The 20,338-nt window shown below is 36.7% G+C and overlaps 2 protein-coding genes and 1 pseudogene across 2 annotated transcripts; 1 reads left to right on the forward strand and 2 right to left on the reverse strand.

Annotated features, from left to right (window-relative positions):
* Positions 1-717: 717 nt before the first annotated feature.
* Positions 718-4,124, forward strand: LOC114723636 (B-box zinc finger protein 19). The gene is made up of 6 exons (XM_028909839.1): positions 718-1,088; positions 2,057-2,153; positions 2,263-2,378; positions 2,472-2,711; positions 2,865-2,965; positions 3,896-4,124. The coding sequence occupies exons 1-5, from the start codon at positions 996-998 to the stop codon at positions 2,961-2,963; spliced, it is 645 nt and encodes a 214-aa protein (XP_028765672.1). The 5' UTR covers positions 718-995; the 3' UTR covers positions 2,964-2,965; positions 3,896-4,124.
* A 2,596-nt stretch (positions 4,125-6,720) lies between these two features.
* LOC114723638 (fructose-bisphosphate aldolase 1, chloroplastic) lies at positions 6,721-10,327 on the reverse strand. Its single transcript, XM_028909841.1, has 6 exons — positions 10,063-10,327; positions 8,923-9,192; positions 8,121-8,230; positions 7,923-8,013; positions 7,340-7,609; positions 6,721-7,223 (listed from the first exon to the last, which is right to left on the reverse strand). The coding sequence occupies exons 1-6, from the start codon at positions 10,237-10,239 to the stop codon at positions 6,945-6,947; spliced, it is 1,197 nt and encodes a 398-aa protein (XP_028765674.1). The 5' UTR covers positions 10,240-10,327; the 3' UTR covers positions 6,721-6,944.
* A 5,232-nt stretch (positions 10,328-15,559) lies between these two features.
* On the reverse strand, positions 15,560-20,126 carry LOC114723640 (endoglucanase 24-like; annotated as a pseudogene).
* Between the last annotated feature and the right edge of the window lie 212 nt (positions 20,127-20,338).

Consider the following 20,338-nt stretch of genomic DNA (forward strand, 5'->3'; position numbering starts at 1 on the left):
CGAATTTACTCTCCATGACAAATAAATTTAACGATTGTATTTTGTTTTACTTTTCATAAATTAGTACATCTCAATATGAAATATCAAGTTTATAGAGTCAATGAATAGGTTCACTTTGGGCTCTATGCGAAATGTTTAACGTTCTCTAATATTTTGAGATTATATACAACATTATTTTTTAAAAATTTTCTTACATATTTTGATAAGATTTAAATGTCAAAGAATGGTGGGTTGGCAAAAGAAGTGAACTAATGTGTGAAGTCATCTTAATGTTTGAGGTTTAAAAAAAAAAAAAAGTCATCTTAATGTCTTTTTTCCGGTAAAAACAAGTCTTAAAAATCTCAATATACAGAAATAGATAAACATATAGTAAGAAAGATTAAATTATTTTTTTTTGGACTTAACTAAGAAGGTATTAACCTAATAAATCTCCACTCATTCCTCCATCCAACGCATTTTTACAAATTTAATTAAACTAGCATCATTTGTCTAAAATTTAAATTATAAATATTTGATTCTAAATGTTAAAAATGATAAAAACGAATACTAAAAATAATAAAATTATTAAGAATTAGAAAAATGGCTTAATTAATTTTGATATCGGTATAACTTATTGGATAAAGGCATGCAATTTACGCTTTTGCCCTGATGTTGTGTTGGAGCTCCAAGCGAGTGGTCGATAATATTATACAGAGCAGCGAATAGGGGTGCTGCGACCACCACCAAGGCTCCTACTTTCCACAGTTTCTTCACGGGGTCGTATCCTTTTCTTCCTCTTCTTGTTCTCGCAATTCGCGCCCTTTCTTCTCTTCCTCTATCCACGATTCTTGATAAAACTCGCTAAATTCTCGATATCCTGAACGTTTTATCTGTAAAAAGAAAAAAATACTAAGAGTGAAGGAGAACCGATAAAAATTGACACATTGAAGAAGAGATGTCGACGGAAGGCAGTTGAAAGTTGGAAAAGCTCAAAGTTGATAGCAGTGGAAGCGATAATGCGAACACTCTGTGATGTTTGTGAGAGCGCTGCAGCGATCATCTTCTGTGCCGCAGACGAAGCTGCTTTATGCCGTGCATGTGACGAAAAGGTTCTGCTATCGATTTTTGCTTTGTAACATTTTGGCTTCGATTACTGAATCTAATTGATGTTTTTCCATCGTTGCATTTGTTTGTTGATTTGATGCTCTGTTATACTTGGTCGAATTTTCATGTTCAGAAAGAGCAATTCCTTAAAGGAGATGAAGTTGCTTTAAAGTTGTGTTTCTAGGAGTAACTGCGGCACGAAGCTATTAAATACTCGTTTGCACTTTGAACTTGTTCTTGGATATCGCTGAAATTTTGATATACAAAGCAACATATATAAGGCTACCTAGATTGGTTTCATCGTTAATTGTCATTTTAACAGAATCGAAGCAGCTACTCTCTCTGATTCTCTCGTAAATTTTTAAAATTTTACTCATTCTTCTCTCGGATCCACTAGTTAATATTGTCTGCATTGACTTTCCTTTTATATGCTGCGAACTGTTGTTGCAATCGCTGGCTTTCAATGTGTTGTTGGTAACGTTTTCCTTTTACATTGATCCTAGGATTACCAATCGAAAGTTTCCACCTTTTTTGTTTTTCCCCTGCTCTATCTCTCTCATACATTAGGGGCATGCTTCTGAACAATTATGTCAAATGCCCCTCAGTTTGTGGAGTCTAAATTTAGAGATTCATTCGCTTGATTGAAATAGATGGCATATTCATGGTGTTGGAGTCTCGACTCTCTTGAATCTAGTACAATACTATGTGCCTAGTGATAATTAATTAAAGTCTGAACCGGCCGTTTGAGCGTACTTTTTTCAATCTTCACTGGACTTTATCATGTTAAAAAGCAAATCCTGCATGTGAATTTCGTATTTTGGACAGGATGCTGTTGTAGTTACGAGAGGCCCACTTGCTTTTGCTTATTCTGAAGTTCTCTTTGGCATCACCATTCATACCAAATTATATGAAAGTACTAAATGGTATAGTTTTTCTCTGATGTCATCTTTTGTGATTCACATTTGAGTTTCAGGTCCATACATGCAACAAGCTTGCTAGCAAACATGTTCGAGTTGGGTTGGCTGATCCCAGTGATGTTTCCCGCTGTGATATATGTGAAAATGCACCTGGTATGGAAAGCCTTTTTCTTGAAAGAAAAAAAATTTGCAGGATTGTTGGCTCTGATGTAACGTAAAAGAGTTTAAATTTTTCACCATACTGTTTGAAATTTGCATGTAGCTTTCTTTTACTGTGAGATAGATGGTAGTTCGCTGTGTCTGCAATGTGACATGATAGTACATGTTGGTGGTAAAAGAACCCATGAAAGATATCTTCTGTTGAGGCAAAGAGCTGAGGTCTGTGTCACACCACAAGGAAGCTTCTGACTTTCTAGCTCATAAGTAGATTTTCTGAAGTTTGTTTAATGTTCTTTGGGCATTTCTCTTCAGTTTCCAGGGTACAAACCTGGTCGATTGGAAGAACTAGGGCTGCAACCCCTTGATCAAAATGGACTAAAGAAGGACCCAAGTCATCCCCTTCTTATAACAAGAGAAGGCCAGCAGAACCATAGAATCTCACCTACTCCAATTCTAGAAAATAATGTTGATGATCATGGAAAGATGGATAAAAAACTAATTGATCTTAATACTAGACCACAGCGGTTAAATGGACCAACATCAAACAATCAGGTAATTATTTTCCAATGCTCATGTGAATTTTAGTTCTTTGATTTGGTGCTATGTTGTATTTTCCATCCCTTATATTACTTGGTTTTCTTAGGTTGTGTAACAAGTACTGGCACTTGGTTTGTCGAAGTATAATAAATTCTGTTTTTATTTTAGGAACCTGAACAGGAATCGGCCATGGATATTTCTAGTGGCAATAACAATGAATCTGTGGTACCAGTAGAATCCTTCAAACGTAGGGCTGAGGAGAAATAAAGGTACATCATATAAAACATGCTTTTGTTTCTCTGAATTCATTTACACAGCTTACATTTTGATTTATGCGAAAATTATTTGTTTTCTTTGAATTTTAGACCATTTGTGCTCAAAGTCAATGCGGAAAATTTTGAGTCAAGTCCATCTAAAAGATTGCGATTCAGTCTTTAGTCATGTTATCACAGGTCAACACATATCCAATTGTTAATTTTAACCTGAAATCTTTTTAACATTTTGGTTTTGCTTCTAAACTGATTGCAGTTGAAAAATGTTGAATCTATAGTAAATTTATCAAGACAATTTTTCTTATATATAATTATTCTTATTATTCTTTGATGTAGGTAATATCTTCTCACTTAAGTACTTGCATCAGTTCCAAGTTATTCTATTTACATTGGAATGGGGTAGAAGGCTACCGAATTAAATGATGTATTGACATTTGTTTGGGGTATGAGGTCGGTATTGTGCAAATAATATGTGAGCGATGCACACACCACTGCCACTCCAGGATATGAATGTATTATGAATGACATTTCTTTAATGGAAAGATAAATGCTGTAAAAAGAAAACTGAGGATGACAAGAGAGCAGAATGATGTAGGAATTGAAGAGTCTAATGAATATTTAAATAAAGAGAATGTTTTCTTTATATTATTCCAACCTATGCTTGAACTTCCTCCATTTTTTATTTTTGAAAAAAAGAAAGTGAGGTGTTATTCTCTCTCAATAAACCAAGCAAGGGTCTGAAATACAGTTAGTGGCTTTTAGCTGGTAGATAAAGGCAGTACTGGGTTAAGATTAAAATTTTTCATGTTTTTTCTTTTCCTCTGTCACATACGAATATTTATCTGTCACATGTATGTTTCACTTTGTTGTATTCACCACTTTCTTATCATATGTTAACTCTAATTTTTCTTTCACTTTGCTTTGTAGGTATTCTTGGGCTGCTGATTTGCACATCCTGCATATTGACGAGATTAAGAATTCACAACCTTCCATATCCATTTATCTCCACCATTTATTCAGTTAAATTAATCCCCGTGAGAATTTTACTAAATGAAGAGAAATTTTAGAGTTGTAACAAAACGATCTCTCAAGACAATAGACGGGTTTGTGCCGTTAAACTCTCATGAAGTGAATGCTATTTGTCATCTCCTGAATACCTGACAAGTAAAGCGATTGCAACCCCCCCCTCCCCAATCATCGAGTAATTAAGAATCCCCACCCGCAATAGACCTGTAGTTTCCTTTTTCGAGAAGAATTATAAAAAATAGAAATGATAAAATTATTAATGAATGATTGTATGGAAAAAAAAAATTAATGTACTATGATATAAAGGTATAATTTCTTAATAATGCCTTGAATATAGGTAAATGCGTGGGATGCTATTTTTTTTAGGGTTCCTAGGAATGAGAAATGGCCTCCCTCGAACCAATCCCGGCGTGGGGCGACTCCCTTCTCACGACAACGCGTTTTGGGAATTTGAGTCCTTGTTCTTGGCTTCGCGTGAAATAATGTAACAATAATTTTTTGTGGTTTCTCATTAATTTATGTTGTTATTTCTATATGGTAAGTTCTCTGTACATAAGATTTTTCAAAAAAAAAGAAAAGAAAAAGAAATTCTGATGTCCCTCCCATTCTACCTCGGGAGGTCCAACGAATGGGTGAAAGAGGAATGGACTTAGAATGTAACGAAAGGAATAATCTATAATATCTATCCCTAAATTAAATGCACTGCAGTTATGATTAAAAAGAAGTGAGACGTGAACAAACTGGCTTAATTTTTTCAGAACATTACTATAAGAATATCCTCTGAAAGGAGTGGAAAACCGATGGAATGGAATTGATTTGTAATAGACTCCACTTTATTGAATGTCTAATATGATGACCAAACTTGTTACTTGGAAAGAAAATGACGACTAAACAGATAAAACAAGCAAAAACGAAGACAACTAAAACTAATGGACTTCTATGACTATCTCTTCCTTCTCTGATTCATTTTGTTCCTACGCACATTGATCCTACCGAATATTTCCTCTCTTCATGGCAAGTTTGTCCAGACAAAAAGGATAAGTTCTTAGCAACGTCTCAAACTTGTCCCATCTCTTCGTAATTGTAATTTTTCCCATCCCTCTTTTATACTCTTCCGTATTTGTTTCCTTCCAAAAGAATGGCCGTCGCAAGATGTTTCTAAACACTTGCTGATAAAATAAGAAGGATGATATTGTCCAGGACTAAACCCAAATCCTGCTTAAACAACAGAAGGCTGACATTTATTATGTCATAAATTTTCTTCTTGTTGAAAGTTACAAACCTTTCTCATTGTTTTGGCTGGTGGGTGAGCTAGAGAAGCTGAAATTACTCGAAAGTGAGTTATACTCCCACTCAGTCCTATTTATAAGTTTTAAATTTGAGTATGTGTGTGATCTATTTTGTAAGTTTTAATTTCAGTTTGTTTTAGCATTTCATTCATTTTTTTTTGAATGTTGGTCTTAGTTATTTCTCTTTTATCGTATTGCTCTATATATTCTCTTTTATTCTTTTTTCTTATTTTTTATAAGGACATATTTGAAAAAGTATATTTGTAACCTATTTATTGTTTTTAACTAATTGTTCTTTATCCGCCTTTTTTAGTGGCCAAGTTGAAGCGTTCTGCCACCCTTTCCTTTTTTCTTGTACAGTAGACAACTCTTTTTTGTAGATTGGAATCCGTCTTAGACTTCAAGCTCTGATAAGAAAGAATAGGCTGTCTCTGCAACCCTACCTCTTTTATCACTGTGGATTAATTATTTGGAGTTTATAATAAAAATCGGAGGGAGCATCTGAGAAACAATGGCACGAGATTGATACTTGATTTGGAGTAAGGACACACTCTTGAGCCACATAAGCTAAAATCTAGGATAATGATCGTTTTCTATGTAAGAAACAATCGTTTAGGAAAAACGCATGGTCGGTATTTGTAGGATTTCGAGGATATAGTTGGGTAACATCTTTATGTTTACCTAAATTATCTACTCATTATGAACACATTTAATAATAGCATGCGCACTTGATAAATATCTTATAGATGTTTGACTGATTACATAAAATTGAGAGGAGTGGATTTTTAAGTTGCATCTTTTTTTGCCAGGGATTTTTAAGTTACATTATTCCTTAGTGTTATCATGAATAGAAAATGGTAGTGAGAGAGCTGTCACAGATGCCTTTGACTGTTAGGGCTAATCTAAGTGTTATAATACACACATATAACACTCACAGTGTAATAATATTAATGTATATTATTAATTATTACTATCTCCTACTATTTTCCTATTATAGTCAGATCGTGATATGAACCATTGACCACCAACACGCATAAAAATAGGACCCTATCTGTTTTAAACTAAATATTGCAGCATGATTAATTGCTTGAGAGTGAATATTCTCGTTAATTAACTATGCACACCCACAAAATTACTAAACCTAACGAATTTAGTTCAACGCTTTGTTCAAGTTGAAATCGTTCACTGAACAAGATTAGATCCTTTGCATTTTACTGTGTTTTCAGTAACATCTGTGGTTTGTGAGATATCTCATTTATCCCTTTGTTCCAGTTATAGATTTACGAGATTCCAAGCTGTAGTCTTACAATAAAAATAGTCACATCCTTGTTTGTCTGATTGGTCTTCACCAGAGCAGATGAAACCTTGAATACTGGGGCCACCACCATCCCTATTCCCCACAAGTGCATATAAATAATGGCTTAGGCACTGAATGCGGAAACTGGGAACTGAAGCAAGTTTTAGTATTAAGATGATGCCCATCCAAGTACTGGATTCCTAACTCATTAACAACAAAGTTTTTAGAGGTACATGTGATGAAGAACAAAAATAGTCTCCAAGTGCATTACACACATTTTAAACAAATTAGCCTTTGATCCTCCATCGCCATCTTCATCTATTCTTGGAAATTATCATCCATACCATTCAATTACAAAAGCAGCTTAGTAGACGTATCCCTTGACGAACATTCCCTTCTTGGCCTCCTCAGATTCACCTTCACCAGTGTACTTGCCAAGCTGAGCAAGTGAGTTTGCCTTGGCACGGATAAGGAGAGTCTCTTGGGCTGCCTTCACATTCTCTGGGCGGCCTCCCCATGTCTTCAAGCATGTGTTTTGGAGGGCTCTTGCATATGAGAATGACACGTGCCATGGGTTTGGAGATTGGTTCATTGCATTCAAGTTCAAGGTTGCTTCAACCTCAGATTGCCCTCCAGACAAAAACTGCATGGCCACCAAACAGCTTTCATTAGTACATGATCACAAAACAACTCAGTGTACACCATTTGTATTTAAAACCCATAAATATGAATTTACTCGGGTATGTATTCGGTGCTTACCATAATTCCAGGCACAGCAGGGGGAATTCTCCTGTGAAGGAGCTTGAGGGTGTATGCAGCAACTTGCTCAGGAGTGGCCTTCTCTTTGCTCTCAGCTCCAGGGGTAACCATGCTAGGCTTGAGTAGAATACCCTCAAACATGACATTGTTCTCAGCAAGGTAGAAGAAAACCTCGGCCCAAACCTTCTGAGCAACTTCGAAAGTCCTTTCAATGCCATGCTCACCATCAAGCAAGATCTCAGGCTCCACAATTGGGACCAAACCATTGTCCTGAACAATTCAATGAGTTCTTATCAGGAATGATATAATACAAGTACCTGATAAGTATCTTTTGGTAGCCGGAAAAACATCATCAAGAAAGAAGAGTCATTGAATAGCAGGATAGAAATCTCTTAAATTTAAAAAGAGCAAGAAATTATAATGACTTCAAGTAGACCGATCTCTTTACAAGTCCAAGATAGTCTACCCCTTTAAAAGGAAAAAGGACATAAGCAGAAAACCAAACATGAAGAATCCACTTCCACGTACAACCACCTGTTTCAATTGTTGGTTGTTTCTTAAATAATTTGAATGGTTTTCTCACCTGAGAAATGGCAGCATAGCGAGCCAGACCCCAGGCTGCTTCCTTTACAGCCAGAGCAGAGGGACCGTTGGGGATGCTAACGACGGTACGCCTGAAATATTGATTGAATAGCAGTTATGTTTGGTTGAAGTGAAGCAAAAATGAGAATGACATTCAAATTCTTCTGCTAAACATTAGGATTCAGGCAGAGGCTCTAACCATTTGGCGAAACGGGCACCTTGCTGGTAGTATGCAGCTGAGCGAGAGGCAAGACCATCCAGACCTTGGCACCATGATTCGTCGTTGGAACCAGCCAAGGGAACCAAACCCTATTGTTCTCATTGATATACAATTTATTAATATGTTTACGTTAAACATCCCAGAGATTTTGCGTTGAAACAAGCTAAAGAGGCTGTATATGTTTCTACATGCAGGTTTGTACCTAAGGAGTGAACAATAGATCGGATATAATCATTTTATTGCATGAGATTCCTGCTTGCAAACATTTTGAGTCTTTGAGATTTTTTTCACTCATCGACCAATAATATGCTCAAGTTAAAACGCACATAACTACGTGTTATTTTCAATAAATCTAGCATATAACTTCTGTTTATGGAGCATGAAATAGCTTCAGATCCGTTATACAAAATACTCTTATCTGGGAGGATGCCTAACATATATCAAACTGTATTAAAATTAAACTAAAACGCCCATACACATATCATATTGATAAGAAATGAAGAAAATTCCTGGTAAATGTTGCCGAAATATTGGTTAAGGCACAATAAAATGTGAAATCGCACGAAGCTACTTGAAGTAATGAAGGAAAGGTATATTCATATATTTCAAAGGCTTAAATCAGTCAATTAAAGGGAGCAGCTTAAAGCCACTCGGTGGGCAGCGTGGCTAAGAGTGCGACAAGTTAACAGAAATTCTCAAACGGAAACATCTGCCCTGTCATGTACCAAAAAAGGCTTCATCCTTAAAAGGAAAAGGTATTTCATTATTCTAAACAACTTACCTTGTCAACCTTGATACCGGGAACGATGTTTTGCGCAGCAAGAACATCAATTATCTTCTTGCCGTCAACAGTGGATTGGTAGAGGGTTTCCTCAAAGAGAATGGCACCAGAGATGTACTGACCGAGCCCAGGAGCTGATACGAGCAAGGTACGGTATGCCTGGCGGTTAGCCTCAGTGTTCTCTAGCCCAATGGAGGCCAAACGCTTCCCACAGGTAGCATTTGACTCATCCATGGCCAAAATACCACGCCCTGGTGAGGCAATTGTTTTCTGTATCCACACAAGCAAAACACAACACAGAGAAGGAGGGGAAATCAGTGAAACATTACATTGACAACGTGAAGTCCATTACTTAATGGGTAAATGAGGATGACTGGAACTCAACCTCAGCCAGAAAATATACTGAGAGGAGACAAATTTCAGTGAAACGTAACATCAACCATGTGAAATCAATTGTTTAGTGGGCAAAAAAGTATAACAGAAACTGAACTTCACGAAACACAGAAAAGGGGAGAAAAGTTTTGTGAGATTCAATATAGGCACCATGGAATTCATTGCCTAGTGGGTGAGTTAGGATAACTGGAACCGTGTTTCATCAAATGAACGAGAGAAAGGACAACAATTTTTGTGAAGCCTTCCACCGACCACGTAAAATCCATTGCTTAGTCGGTAAACAAAGATAAGCAGCGGAACATAACATCAACCTAGTGAAGCCAACTTCTTAGTGGTTATATATGAATAGTCTAACTGAACTTCGTCAAGTCAAAAGTAACATCGAAAATGTGAAAAGTCCTTGCGTAGTGAGCATATATATAACGATAGTTGAAATTGCATCAAGAAAGCACAAAGAAAGGAAAGATAATTCAGGTGAACATTTCTTCGACCATGTGAAGTCCATTGCATAGTGGGTATATACGGATAGTTAGAACAGAGCTTCATACATGAACACGGGGAAAAAAAAAGAAAAAGAAAAAAGGTTAAAGTTTTCGTGAAAATTGCTTGGTGGGAAAATTTCAGAAAACCACAACATCAACAACGTGAAACGCATAATTGAACCTAAACTTCATCAAAATGGCATGTCTCAAACTCAAAAGCAGAATTCCAAGAAGTAAAGCAAGCTGTCTTATGAAGACAACGTACCGCGGTTTTGACAAGCTCATCTTGATAGGCACCAGCTCTGACAGTGAGGGGGACGGAGGTGGTGGGGCTGCATCTTACAAGAGACACAGAAGATTGGCGAAGGGATTGTCCCTTAACCCACTCAGACTTGTCAAGAACAGGGGATGACTTGAGCAGAGAAGCAGAAGCAGAGGCCATTGTTTGTTCTTCTCTTCTCTTCTCTTCACTGTAATCTTATCTCCACCCCTCCACTGCTATGCGCTTCCTTACCACATGCACCCCCTCCTCTCTTGTACTTATACTTCCTAAGTGATGTCTCATTTGAGGCTGCTGTGAGCTAACCTATCCTCCTATGACATGTGGATGATAATTTTCTGCTGACTTGGCACTTCGCACCCTGCATACGTGGTTGAAATGGATGGTTTTATCCTCACCTCGTAAAACAAGCCTGAGAAAATTCTTGAAAATCGAGGAGAAAATTGGGATATTTTGCTTTCTTGTGTTACGGGTGCAGACAAATGGTTAGCATGCACAAGAAAGAGTCCAAATTAGTGTCTTTTATTCGGAAAGTAAGTATGAGGTTATGAAATGCCTAACCCTTTTCCTGTCCGCTTCCCAGTGATTATTGGTTGTGGTTTAATTGCAGGATTTGGTGGGATTGAGCCCTCCTTCTCTACGGTTAATAGCATGCCATCTCATAGCACCACCATGCGATTTTTCTTTCTTCCCCTGCCATATACGCCGGAGGGCTCTCATTTTTTCCTTTTTTTTTTCCTTTTTTAAATTAAATTCAGTGGCCTGAGAATTATCTCTGGCTTACGTATAAGTCGCTTCTTCTATGTTGGATGAGCTGAGTTATAAGAAGACGTATCTATCACATTTATATATGTAGTTTAATTGAATTATTCCGATATATGCTGAATAAATTGAATGTAGCTAAAGATCTTTGATGAATATTAGTGGCCTGCAGAAACAAGCTCCCTCAAGATAGAAATCGAATGTTAAGTCACCCTCAAATGTAAAATACAGGACAAGAAGGTGCCAATTTGAAATCATTGAGCCCAAGTTGCAAGCAGCAAGGCCAGTTCATGAGCAAGTTCCTGCGGCATGTAGTGAATGAAGAACCAGTGGTTAAACAAGATTCCAGAAGAGTTGGGGCAAGGGAGACTCCAAATCCACCGTTCCATAACCCTTGCCTAACCTAACCAACCATTTAGAACCCTCTGGTTCCTCAGCCTCTCTTCAATAGACGCTTGAATTGACATTTGACATGATAAGATATCTGATAAGAGAATATGGGGATGATGAAGAGGTTAGTGATGGAATCTGGTTATTCTATTTCTGGTAATAATGCGTTAGAAAAGGGTGGGAGAACTCAAAGTACTATTCCTTGAGACTTAACTGCTCAAGGAATCAGAAGCATGCTAAAGAATAAGCAAGCTTTTGAACCTTGTTTTCAGAGTGGCAGATCCTCTAGCATATTTGCGTTATTTGCACGATGATGTGATGTTGCTGGGGTACACCTAAACGTTAATAGAAGCTAAGAGGCTTGTAGCCACTTGCGTCATCCCCAGAGAAAAAAAAAAATTAAAATATTGCATCAGTTTGAGTATGAGCGTGCATTACTATATCATAAAGCCCGCATTGAAATAAACATTTAAGAGTATGATAATCATATGGACTTGGGATGTCACAGATTTACGGGCTTATTTTGGGTATGTGATAGTCCTTCAAGTTATTATGAATTAAGGCAGATTGATCCATAAAAGGCAAGTTCGAGATCACTCAAAATTCATACAAGTGAAGGAAATTAATCCCAGGATGGGTTATTTGTTTTGCGTTCAGGCTTTGGACGTGTTGTTGGATTAAGGTAGATTGATTTCTTGTTCTTTGCAGAAAGAGCTTAGGCCTCGAATGGTTATCTGGCACTGGCCCATATATTCAGAATCATCCAATCAAATGGGATGCTATATGCTTTTATGTACTTTTCTTATCCAAAAGCCCAACTTCTCTCCCTTGTTATATCAATCAGAATATGGGCCTTAGTGTTTTTGGATTCCATTTTTTTTGTCAGATTACTAATAAGAGTCAAGTATAATAAAAAAATTAATCCATCACGACATTATAAATCAATATTCAAATCTTCACTAAGAGAGATACTCACATTTAGTATCCAACAGCACCTCAAATAAAATTGTCTTTAATAAGAAGATACCTGTGTATTAAAAAAAAAGAGTCGTCAAATTTCAGAGGCACGGGAAGCTGGCAAAGTTCCAAAAAAAAAAAAAAACTGCACTGGAGCTTTTTATTTGGCTACATTTGCCGGGACATTTGGGTCTCAAGATGTGAGGGACCTTTTGACCCAACAAATGCAGGACAACTGCTGAGTGCCAATAACGACTTCTTCAGAGCAATTATGGATAAAGAGTTAACAGGAAATTGTAACTTTTACAATAACGGTGGCCAAGTAGCCGTGAAGGGAGGGAATAATGATGTAAACTGCACTTATTTGGAGGTGGATGGGTCGGTTCTTCAAGATGGGAGCAGTGCGTGCGAAGGTGTTCTTCGAAACGAAGAGGGGAATTGGATATGTGGTTTTCAATGTAAGACTATTTCAGTGCCTTCGGCCATTGCCGAAATTTTTAGAATGTTGTATGGCTTAAATATTTGCTGGACAGGACTAGAGACCTGAGGAAAATTGTTGTAAAGTCTGATTGTATAGATGCTATTAATCTGATCACAAGGGATGCAATCATAAACATCCTTTTACAGATTTGATTGATGAGGCTAGGTTACTGGTTCATAGAGACTGGCAGGTCAGTATTAGATACTACCTCCGGTCCTAATTATAAGAGCCAATTGACTAATTTGAAGAGATTAAGGAAGTAAGTAGTTGAGTTAGTTATTTGTCCTAAATAGGTGTTTTCTTTCCTAAAATATCCTTGCTAATCAAGTGTATTGACTAGAACTATTATTGTTAGAAGGGCTACTTTGGAAAAAAAAATGAATAATATGAGAGAAAAGTGGATTGAGGTCTTATATTTAGGACCAAATAAAAATCAAACAGGGTCTTATATTAAGAACTGGAGGTAGCATGTCAATAGGGAAGAGATAGGATTAGTTGATTATTTATCCAAAACCTCCCATAGAATGGAGGATGTTTTTTGGCATCCTTGATTAACCTCCACCAGGGACTGGGGTGGATTTTGATGAAGGGTTCTAGGTCTTTTCGGATTAAGCTGTTTCCCAAAAAAAAAAAAAAAGTGCTATTATTCACCGCCATGGACATAAATGGTTCACCGAAATGCAGAAAAAAGGATGAGGCAGGGGTCAGCCAGAGCGGAGCAATTAATTAAGGCTCCGTTGAATTAAATAAGTGCAGCAGAAAAGCTTCTGGTTAATTTTGTGTGTCTGAATGAATCCAAGTTTGGGGTAGGGGACCCTAAAGATAGGAGAGGCCACCCAAAAGGGCGACCAATTAATACAACCTCAACCAACAAAACTAACTACCCTATTCCCGTGTACCAGAACGGTGCTGCTCTTCATCAATCCAATTACTACTTTCTCCCCATCTCTTTTTTAAACATTAAATGTATTTAATCATACAGTGGTTATTGCACAACAGAGAAAGTTGTTGCCAGTTCCAGTTATACTCCACTTGTTCTTATTTGGCCTCTCTCCAACCACTTCCAATTTTTTTAATCAAAGCCTAATTACTAATTAGGCCTCCCTCTCCTCTTGTGCTTATTTTCACATTTGTGTTAGGATTTTCTTTCCTCCTTCTCAATCACAATACCTGTACCTACTTCAGAACCAAAAAAAAAAATTATCTGTACAGATTTCAGGGAAATATATAATTCGTGAGATTTATTCATAAACAAACTTCTTTTTTACAACTCATTTGTAATATCTCTCGAACATAAATGTTTAATTTATTTAAATTAAATTTATTCTATTCACATATTAATGCATGTATTTGCCTTCATAATCTTTTGTTCGTTATTCCTTTCAAAGATAAATTAAAATGATCTGTATTGGTATGAACTACTCTGAAATCTGGTTTAAAATAGCAACAAATACTAGAGTGACAGAAAGTTAATGAAGACATCTAATGATAGTTTGTACGTTTTTGTTTAATTTGTTCACTAATGTCATGTGCTTGCGCTATGATTAAGAGCTAAAGGGGTTTATTAATGCTTGATCACGCATAAAATAAGCTGGAAATTAAATTAAAGTACCGATGCATTTGATTTGGAATTTGGACAAATTAATGCCCTTTTGTTGGGTTATGTCAGTACTTGTTTCTGTAAGGTGCTCTTCAGCTCTACATGTGAAATTGGACGCTTTTGAGACAACGCCATTATACAAGACAAATCCTTGTACCTAAAAACTCACAGAAATTTATGTTAAAAAAACTTACACTTATCCACTCTGCCAAGAACATAATCTTAATAAATAAATAGCAATATTTTAAGTTTCTTTAATGAGTATAAAATTAATAAAACGATCCACCCTGCGGAGAAAGCAAGTGGAAAGAAGATCACGGACTGCACAGACTTTCTTGTATTTGCTGTATTCTCCCTTTTCACGGGTAGAACCTCCAAGATTATTCACGTGCCATTGAGACCCATAACTTCGTTCCACATTTCCATAAGTGTCCTTAATTACATTATTTAATTGTGCCAATTTCATCCGTTGTTTTCATTAACTTTTCTCTACTTACAATGTTTATAAAATTCGAGTACTCTTATGATGGCCAAAAAAAAAATCAAGTACTTACTGCTCTAGTCCTATTTATAGGGTAGAGAGAGAGGGTATTTTCCTATTTATAGGGCACTGAAAGAAATTTTTTGTATGGATGTATAATTTTACCCGTCATTTATTATTGTGTTGACTTTGTTTATATGAGATATGATGTATATTAAATAGGAATAAAGTTGAAAAGTCATTAAATTTTAAATGAGAGTTAATGAAATTTAAGGTTTTCTTTGATCTGTGTGAAACATACTGAAAGTGTCTTATAAATAAGGCAGAAAAGTATATCCTAAAAACTTCATGACATATTTATTTATAGATTATATGTATCGAGTTGTCTTTTTTTGACAAACTAGGAATACTTTTCCATGAAGTTTGGAAGTACCCTCCTAAACGGGAAGCACTGCAATGGACTAGCCATGAATAGTTAATGGAGTGAATGAAGATGGTTTTTGTAATTTATTTATTTATATTAAACTGATATATTAAACTGATACATTTATGAGATACTCTGGAGTGTTTGCCGGGAAAGGGATCTTTAGAAATTTGAGTTGCAGTTTTTTTTTTTGGGGGTTATTGTATACGGTTTTTTTTGGCCATTGGCAATCAATAGCAGTTAACTTTAAAACAAAGTAATTAATGACCTTATGATTGATACACGAAATGTTTTGCGGAAATGGTGAACTAATAAATTCCCATGAAGCGTGGAGTTTTTTTTTTTTTTTGGGAACACTTTTCATTTAGGTTAAAACCACTTAACCTCCAGCTGTGAGACTTCAAAAATTCAAATATTCAACAATACAATAATTCGAGGAATCAAACACAGTCAAGCCTCTTCCCTCTTGTATCTTCTCAAGACGAGAGACATTTTAATTTTGCCTCTATATATATATATATATATATATATATATATATATTACACTTAGTCACTTACCCCCCCCAAAAAAAAAACCTTGACCTGTGCAGTTATAATATACTAACCAAGGATTAATGTTTTAGTTAACTAGGGTTGGCAACAAAGTAAGCTAACACCCCAACAAACGGTGCATTAATGTACGTGGTAGGTTCAGACCTCTTAAAATCAGCCCGATCATCCACGTAGACATCATCTTCCCCTGGTCCTCCAACAATGGCTCCCACAAGAATATTAGGGTTAGAGTTGGAAGAATTATAGTAAATGGAACCTTCTTTACAGGCAATGAACTGAGGATGGTCCTTAATAGAAGGTAAAGAGGAGCCACGATGGTGAATACGTTGAGGGTAGTTATTGCTATATCCAACCATGTAGGATAATCCCATGGGGTTATTTCCCAGGATGTAATCGACTTGTCTTTTAGCTTGAAGACGAAGGGTTTGAGGGCCAACGTTGAGATTTCCACAGTTGAGCGACTGGGAGGTGCGAGAGAGGTAATTAGAGTAGACGAGTTGGAGGAAAGAGATGGAAGTAGCATGCTGTAAATTGCTGCCACCTGGACGGTATACGAGGCCACCTGGAGTGTATTCGATGTGGGAGCTTGATGATTCTGGGATCAGTGTGCACAAGAAGCTCTCCGCTGATGCCTTGTAGGACTCCAAAGAGTACATATTCCCTTCTATCACTTCCTAAAAAGAGAATAAATTTGTTTGTATCAAAAAACAGAGAATGAATCTAGTCATCCCTTCACAACTAAAAACGAAAAATTTAATGGGTATATGTTGTTTGTATTCTGATCAAGTTCCAAAATATTGTAAAGAAGCTGTAACAAGAGTGTGTCAGTGTTTATGATTCTTAAATCTGTGTATGTGTGAGTTGTATTAGCTCATTAAACTTGTTCTGTTTCAAAAATGATGTTTGCGGAGGTTCCATAACGTGCATACAATTTGGTGACAGAATCAAACTTCTGTGGAACTATTGGAAATGTGTGGTTTGGGGTTATGAGAGCATGGGGTATAGAGAAGGGAGAAGAACTGGGTGAATACCTTAGAGACAAGAACATTAAGGCCAGCGTGCTTGTTGTCCCAACCAAATTCATTGATGTTGTCATCAGCACCAAGGGTTTTCCCATTGCTCTGTATGTAATTCAGAAAACTATCGTCCTGTGTGGCCCTCCTTAGCCATGCCGCTCCCCACAACAACTCGTCCTTTTCATGTTTTGAATCAATAATCAATAATCAATAATCAATAATAAAGTGATATCTTATGTGTATGCTGTACCTATATGAATCGACCTATCTATTTTCTAAGTTAGTTTTTCCAACTATAAAAGTCGCCGGATTTAGTTGTTACAAACACTAGGAACCTGTCTCTCTTCTTTTTAATCAGTTTGATGGTGATTGCTCACAGTCACATGCCTGAGCCTGACAGTATCCCAAAGATTCTTGAGATCTACATATGTTCCAATCTATTGTTAAAGTATATATATATGATCAATCAATAAAGTGCTGATGTCATGCATGAATTAGAGAATATATGTATATTCTAGTAATCCAAATCAGGGGTTTAATTCCTCAATACTCCATCTCATCCCCAGCTTTTATCATCGGAAAACATATATATGCATCAACCGCTAATGTCAACCAGTTAAAAAAGCATCTTGCGAGTTCATACAATAAAAATCATGTTCCAATTTGTGTGGTTTATTCACATGCAAGTCACACTGGCACTTGTGAATTCAAACTATATTTATTTTTTTATTATTAATATTAAGTATAGCTTATCTTAGATTGGTCTAATATATGTTTAAATTTTCACTTGTGAAATACTTAGCAAAAAATGAAACACATGCAAATCAGTGAAAGAAATCTCTAAAATCAAACTGGTTTACTATCACTAATGAAAGAAAATATAATCATGTATGTGTGGGAGTAATGACATCGTTTTCACGGTCCCCTGACATAAGCCGTTATCCTCGAGACTGCAATTTTCTTGTGTGCAAAAGGGAAAAGCAATTAATAATGGAGAGAGTCACGGTCAGATTACCTGATAGCCGTCAAAGTCACAATAATAAGGGCAGGCACCACCCTTAATGTTAGCATTGTCACTGTAGGCACCTCTGTAGTTATCTGCATATTGGAAGGCCTTCACTGCATTTCTGAGCAATGTATCGGAATATCCCGGGTCCGATGACCGGAATGCAATGGAAGAAGCTGCCAGTGCTGCCGCAGTTTCACCAGCTACGTCGGAGGCCGGGTTGCGGTGCATCAACGGCGTAAGCGGTTCTGGCAGTGTCATGTCTCAGGTCTTTTATTATTCTACCAACACACCAAGGTAGAAATTTTCAAATCAATGCACTCTGTGTGTAATGATGGTTGCTAGTGATGATAAAAAATAACCAAACTAATTAAATGGGTGAGTTGAGTTGATTAATGGGATTCTATTAGTTAGCAGATTTAGGCAGGACGATACGAGATGCCTAAAAGTGCGAAGTTCACGAATTTTGAGGACAAAGTGGGTAATAATGATGAACAATATGGGATGGACCATCTTCTCATACCGAGAACTGCTTTCATTCGATTAATTGATCGGCGAGCAAAGAGTTTGCGTAGTTGATGAGAAACGAATAGTAATTCTTATCAATGTGAGTTTCTTTTCTTAAAAAATACTCCTCTGGTCCTTAATATAGAACCCAATTCTTGAGTTGGTTTTGGTCCTAAATATAAGACTCATTTCTCATATTTATCAATTTCTCTAAATTACCCCTATATATATTCCCTCAACCATAATCAAGTAGAAGAGGGGAGGAGGTATTAAAAAAGATGATTATGGTGTTTTAGGAAAAATGTGTCACTTTTCTTATAATTAACTAACTTACCTAACTTCCTTAATCTAATCAAATTAGTTAAATGGGCCTTATATTAAGGACCGGGGAGGAGTATTCTGGAAATAATATTCTGAATATTTTGATATACATGAAGTAGCATTTTACTTGCATAAAATTAAACAGAAAATGTTAATTTTGTAAAATTAGTATGTTAAATTTTAAAAACTTAATTTATAATAAATCAACGATAATTTTTTTTCGATCACAAATTACAATACACGACAAAGGAGTGGACTATGAGTAAAGCGGGAGCACTGGGCAGGCCCCAATTTTGTAAAATTAGTATGTTAAATTTTATAAACTTAATTTATAATAAATCAACGATAATTTATTTTTTCGATCACAAATTACAATACACGACAAAGGAGTGGACTATGAGTAAAGCCACTGGGCAGGCCCCAGCCCGCAGGACCCCATCTCTAAGGATTAGCTGAGCCAAGCATCCATGAATCTAATCCTATATCCTCCATTCCCCAAACTGTCCTCGTCCATGTTCTCCAATAGTTATGTCAATTGAAATATTCAAAATATATATATTCCTTCTTATTCTATTATTATTGTGTTCTCTAACAATAAAACATGTTCCTGTCAATTTAGGAAAAATCACAAGAAACTTTAAACGGAATTTTAAATACTTTAATTGTATGGACAATAAATCGTTTAAATATTATTTAAGCACTTCAATTTAATTTTTGAAAATAAAACAGAGTAAATATTTTGAATAACTACATTCTTTTAGTTATTTTTAACTATAAAAAGATAACAATAATTACTATATGAAAGAATGGGCCATGATATACTGATATAAGAATTTTAAAATTATAATTTAATTTCTTCTCAATTAAAACGCCCTGGCTACCAGCCTCCCACTCTTCCTCACCGATCCTTTTATCTGTTATGGAGAAAAAGTCCATGCGAAGTGACAGTGAAAATGAGAGGAAAATACAAAAGATCAAAGCAAATTAGCACAAGAAACTAATCTAAGCACGGAGAGAGTGTCAGTATCATTGCAGAAGAAATCGAACCTATATTCTTTTAACAGAACAATCTGCCTCTAAAAATGGATTTTGATTACCTGGACAAAAATGCGATTTGGCTGAGAAACAGTCTTGAGCAAATAATCGGTGGCCCAGCGAATGGCGACCAGGGCGTTTCTGAGCTCACTGGGAGGCATGTTATCCCCAAATTCGATCACGCTCCACGCCAGCATTGTGGTGGTGAAGGCCATTGGAAAGCCGAACTTGATGTTGTCTCCGGCGTCATAGTAGCCGCCGGTAAGGTCCGTGTTGTAGGTCCAGCCGTCACTCAGACCCGAATTGCCCCGCCAGCTCGTCCTCTGGTCCTGAGGCAGCACCCCAGAGCGCTGGCCCTCGAAGAACAGTATGGCCTTCGATAATGCATCTTGGTAGTCGTGTGCGACTCTCAAATCGAAGAAACCGGCGGTGAACAGGAGAAAAAGATGAAGAAGATGAGGGTTACTACGGAGACTTGAGAGGCTCATTCTGGATTTGGGGAGTGATCCTGATGATTCTTCAGTGGCTTAACTGCTACTTATAGAGTTGAGTTAGAAGGGATTCACGGGCTTAGAATTGAAAGCGAGAGAGAGGGGAGCGAGGGCGAGTGAGGTGTGAGATGTGATTTTGGAGGGAATGAACCAGAAAAAAAGGGGCAAAAAAGTGAAAATTCAAAGCAGTTTATTCTTTTTACTTTCGACCAAGAGGAAAGGCCAAATAGATCCTTCG

This window comes from Neltuma alba, unplaced genomic scaffold, assembly GCF_004799145.2.
Source record: "Neltuma alba isolate B1F8T4 unplaced genomic scaffold, ASM479914v2 tig00012148_pilon, whole genome shotgun sequence".
In the NCBI taxonomy this organism is placed as follows: domain Eukaryota; kingdom Viridiplantae; phylum Streptophyta; class Magnoliopsida; order Fabales; family Fabaceae; genus Neltuma; species Neltuma alba.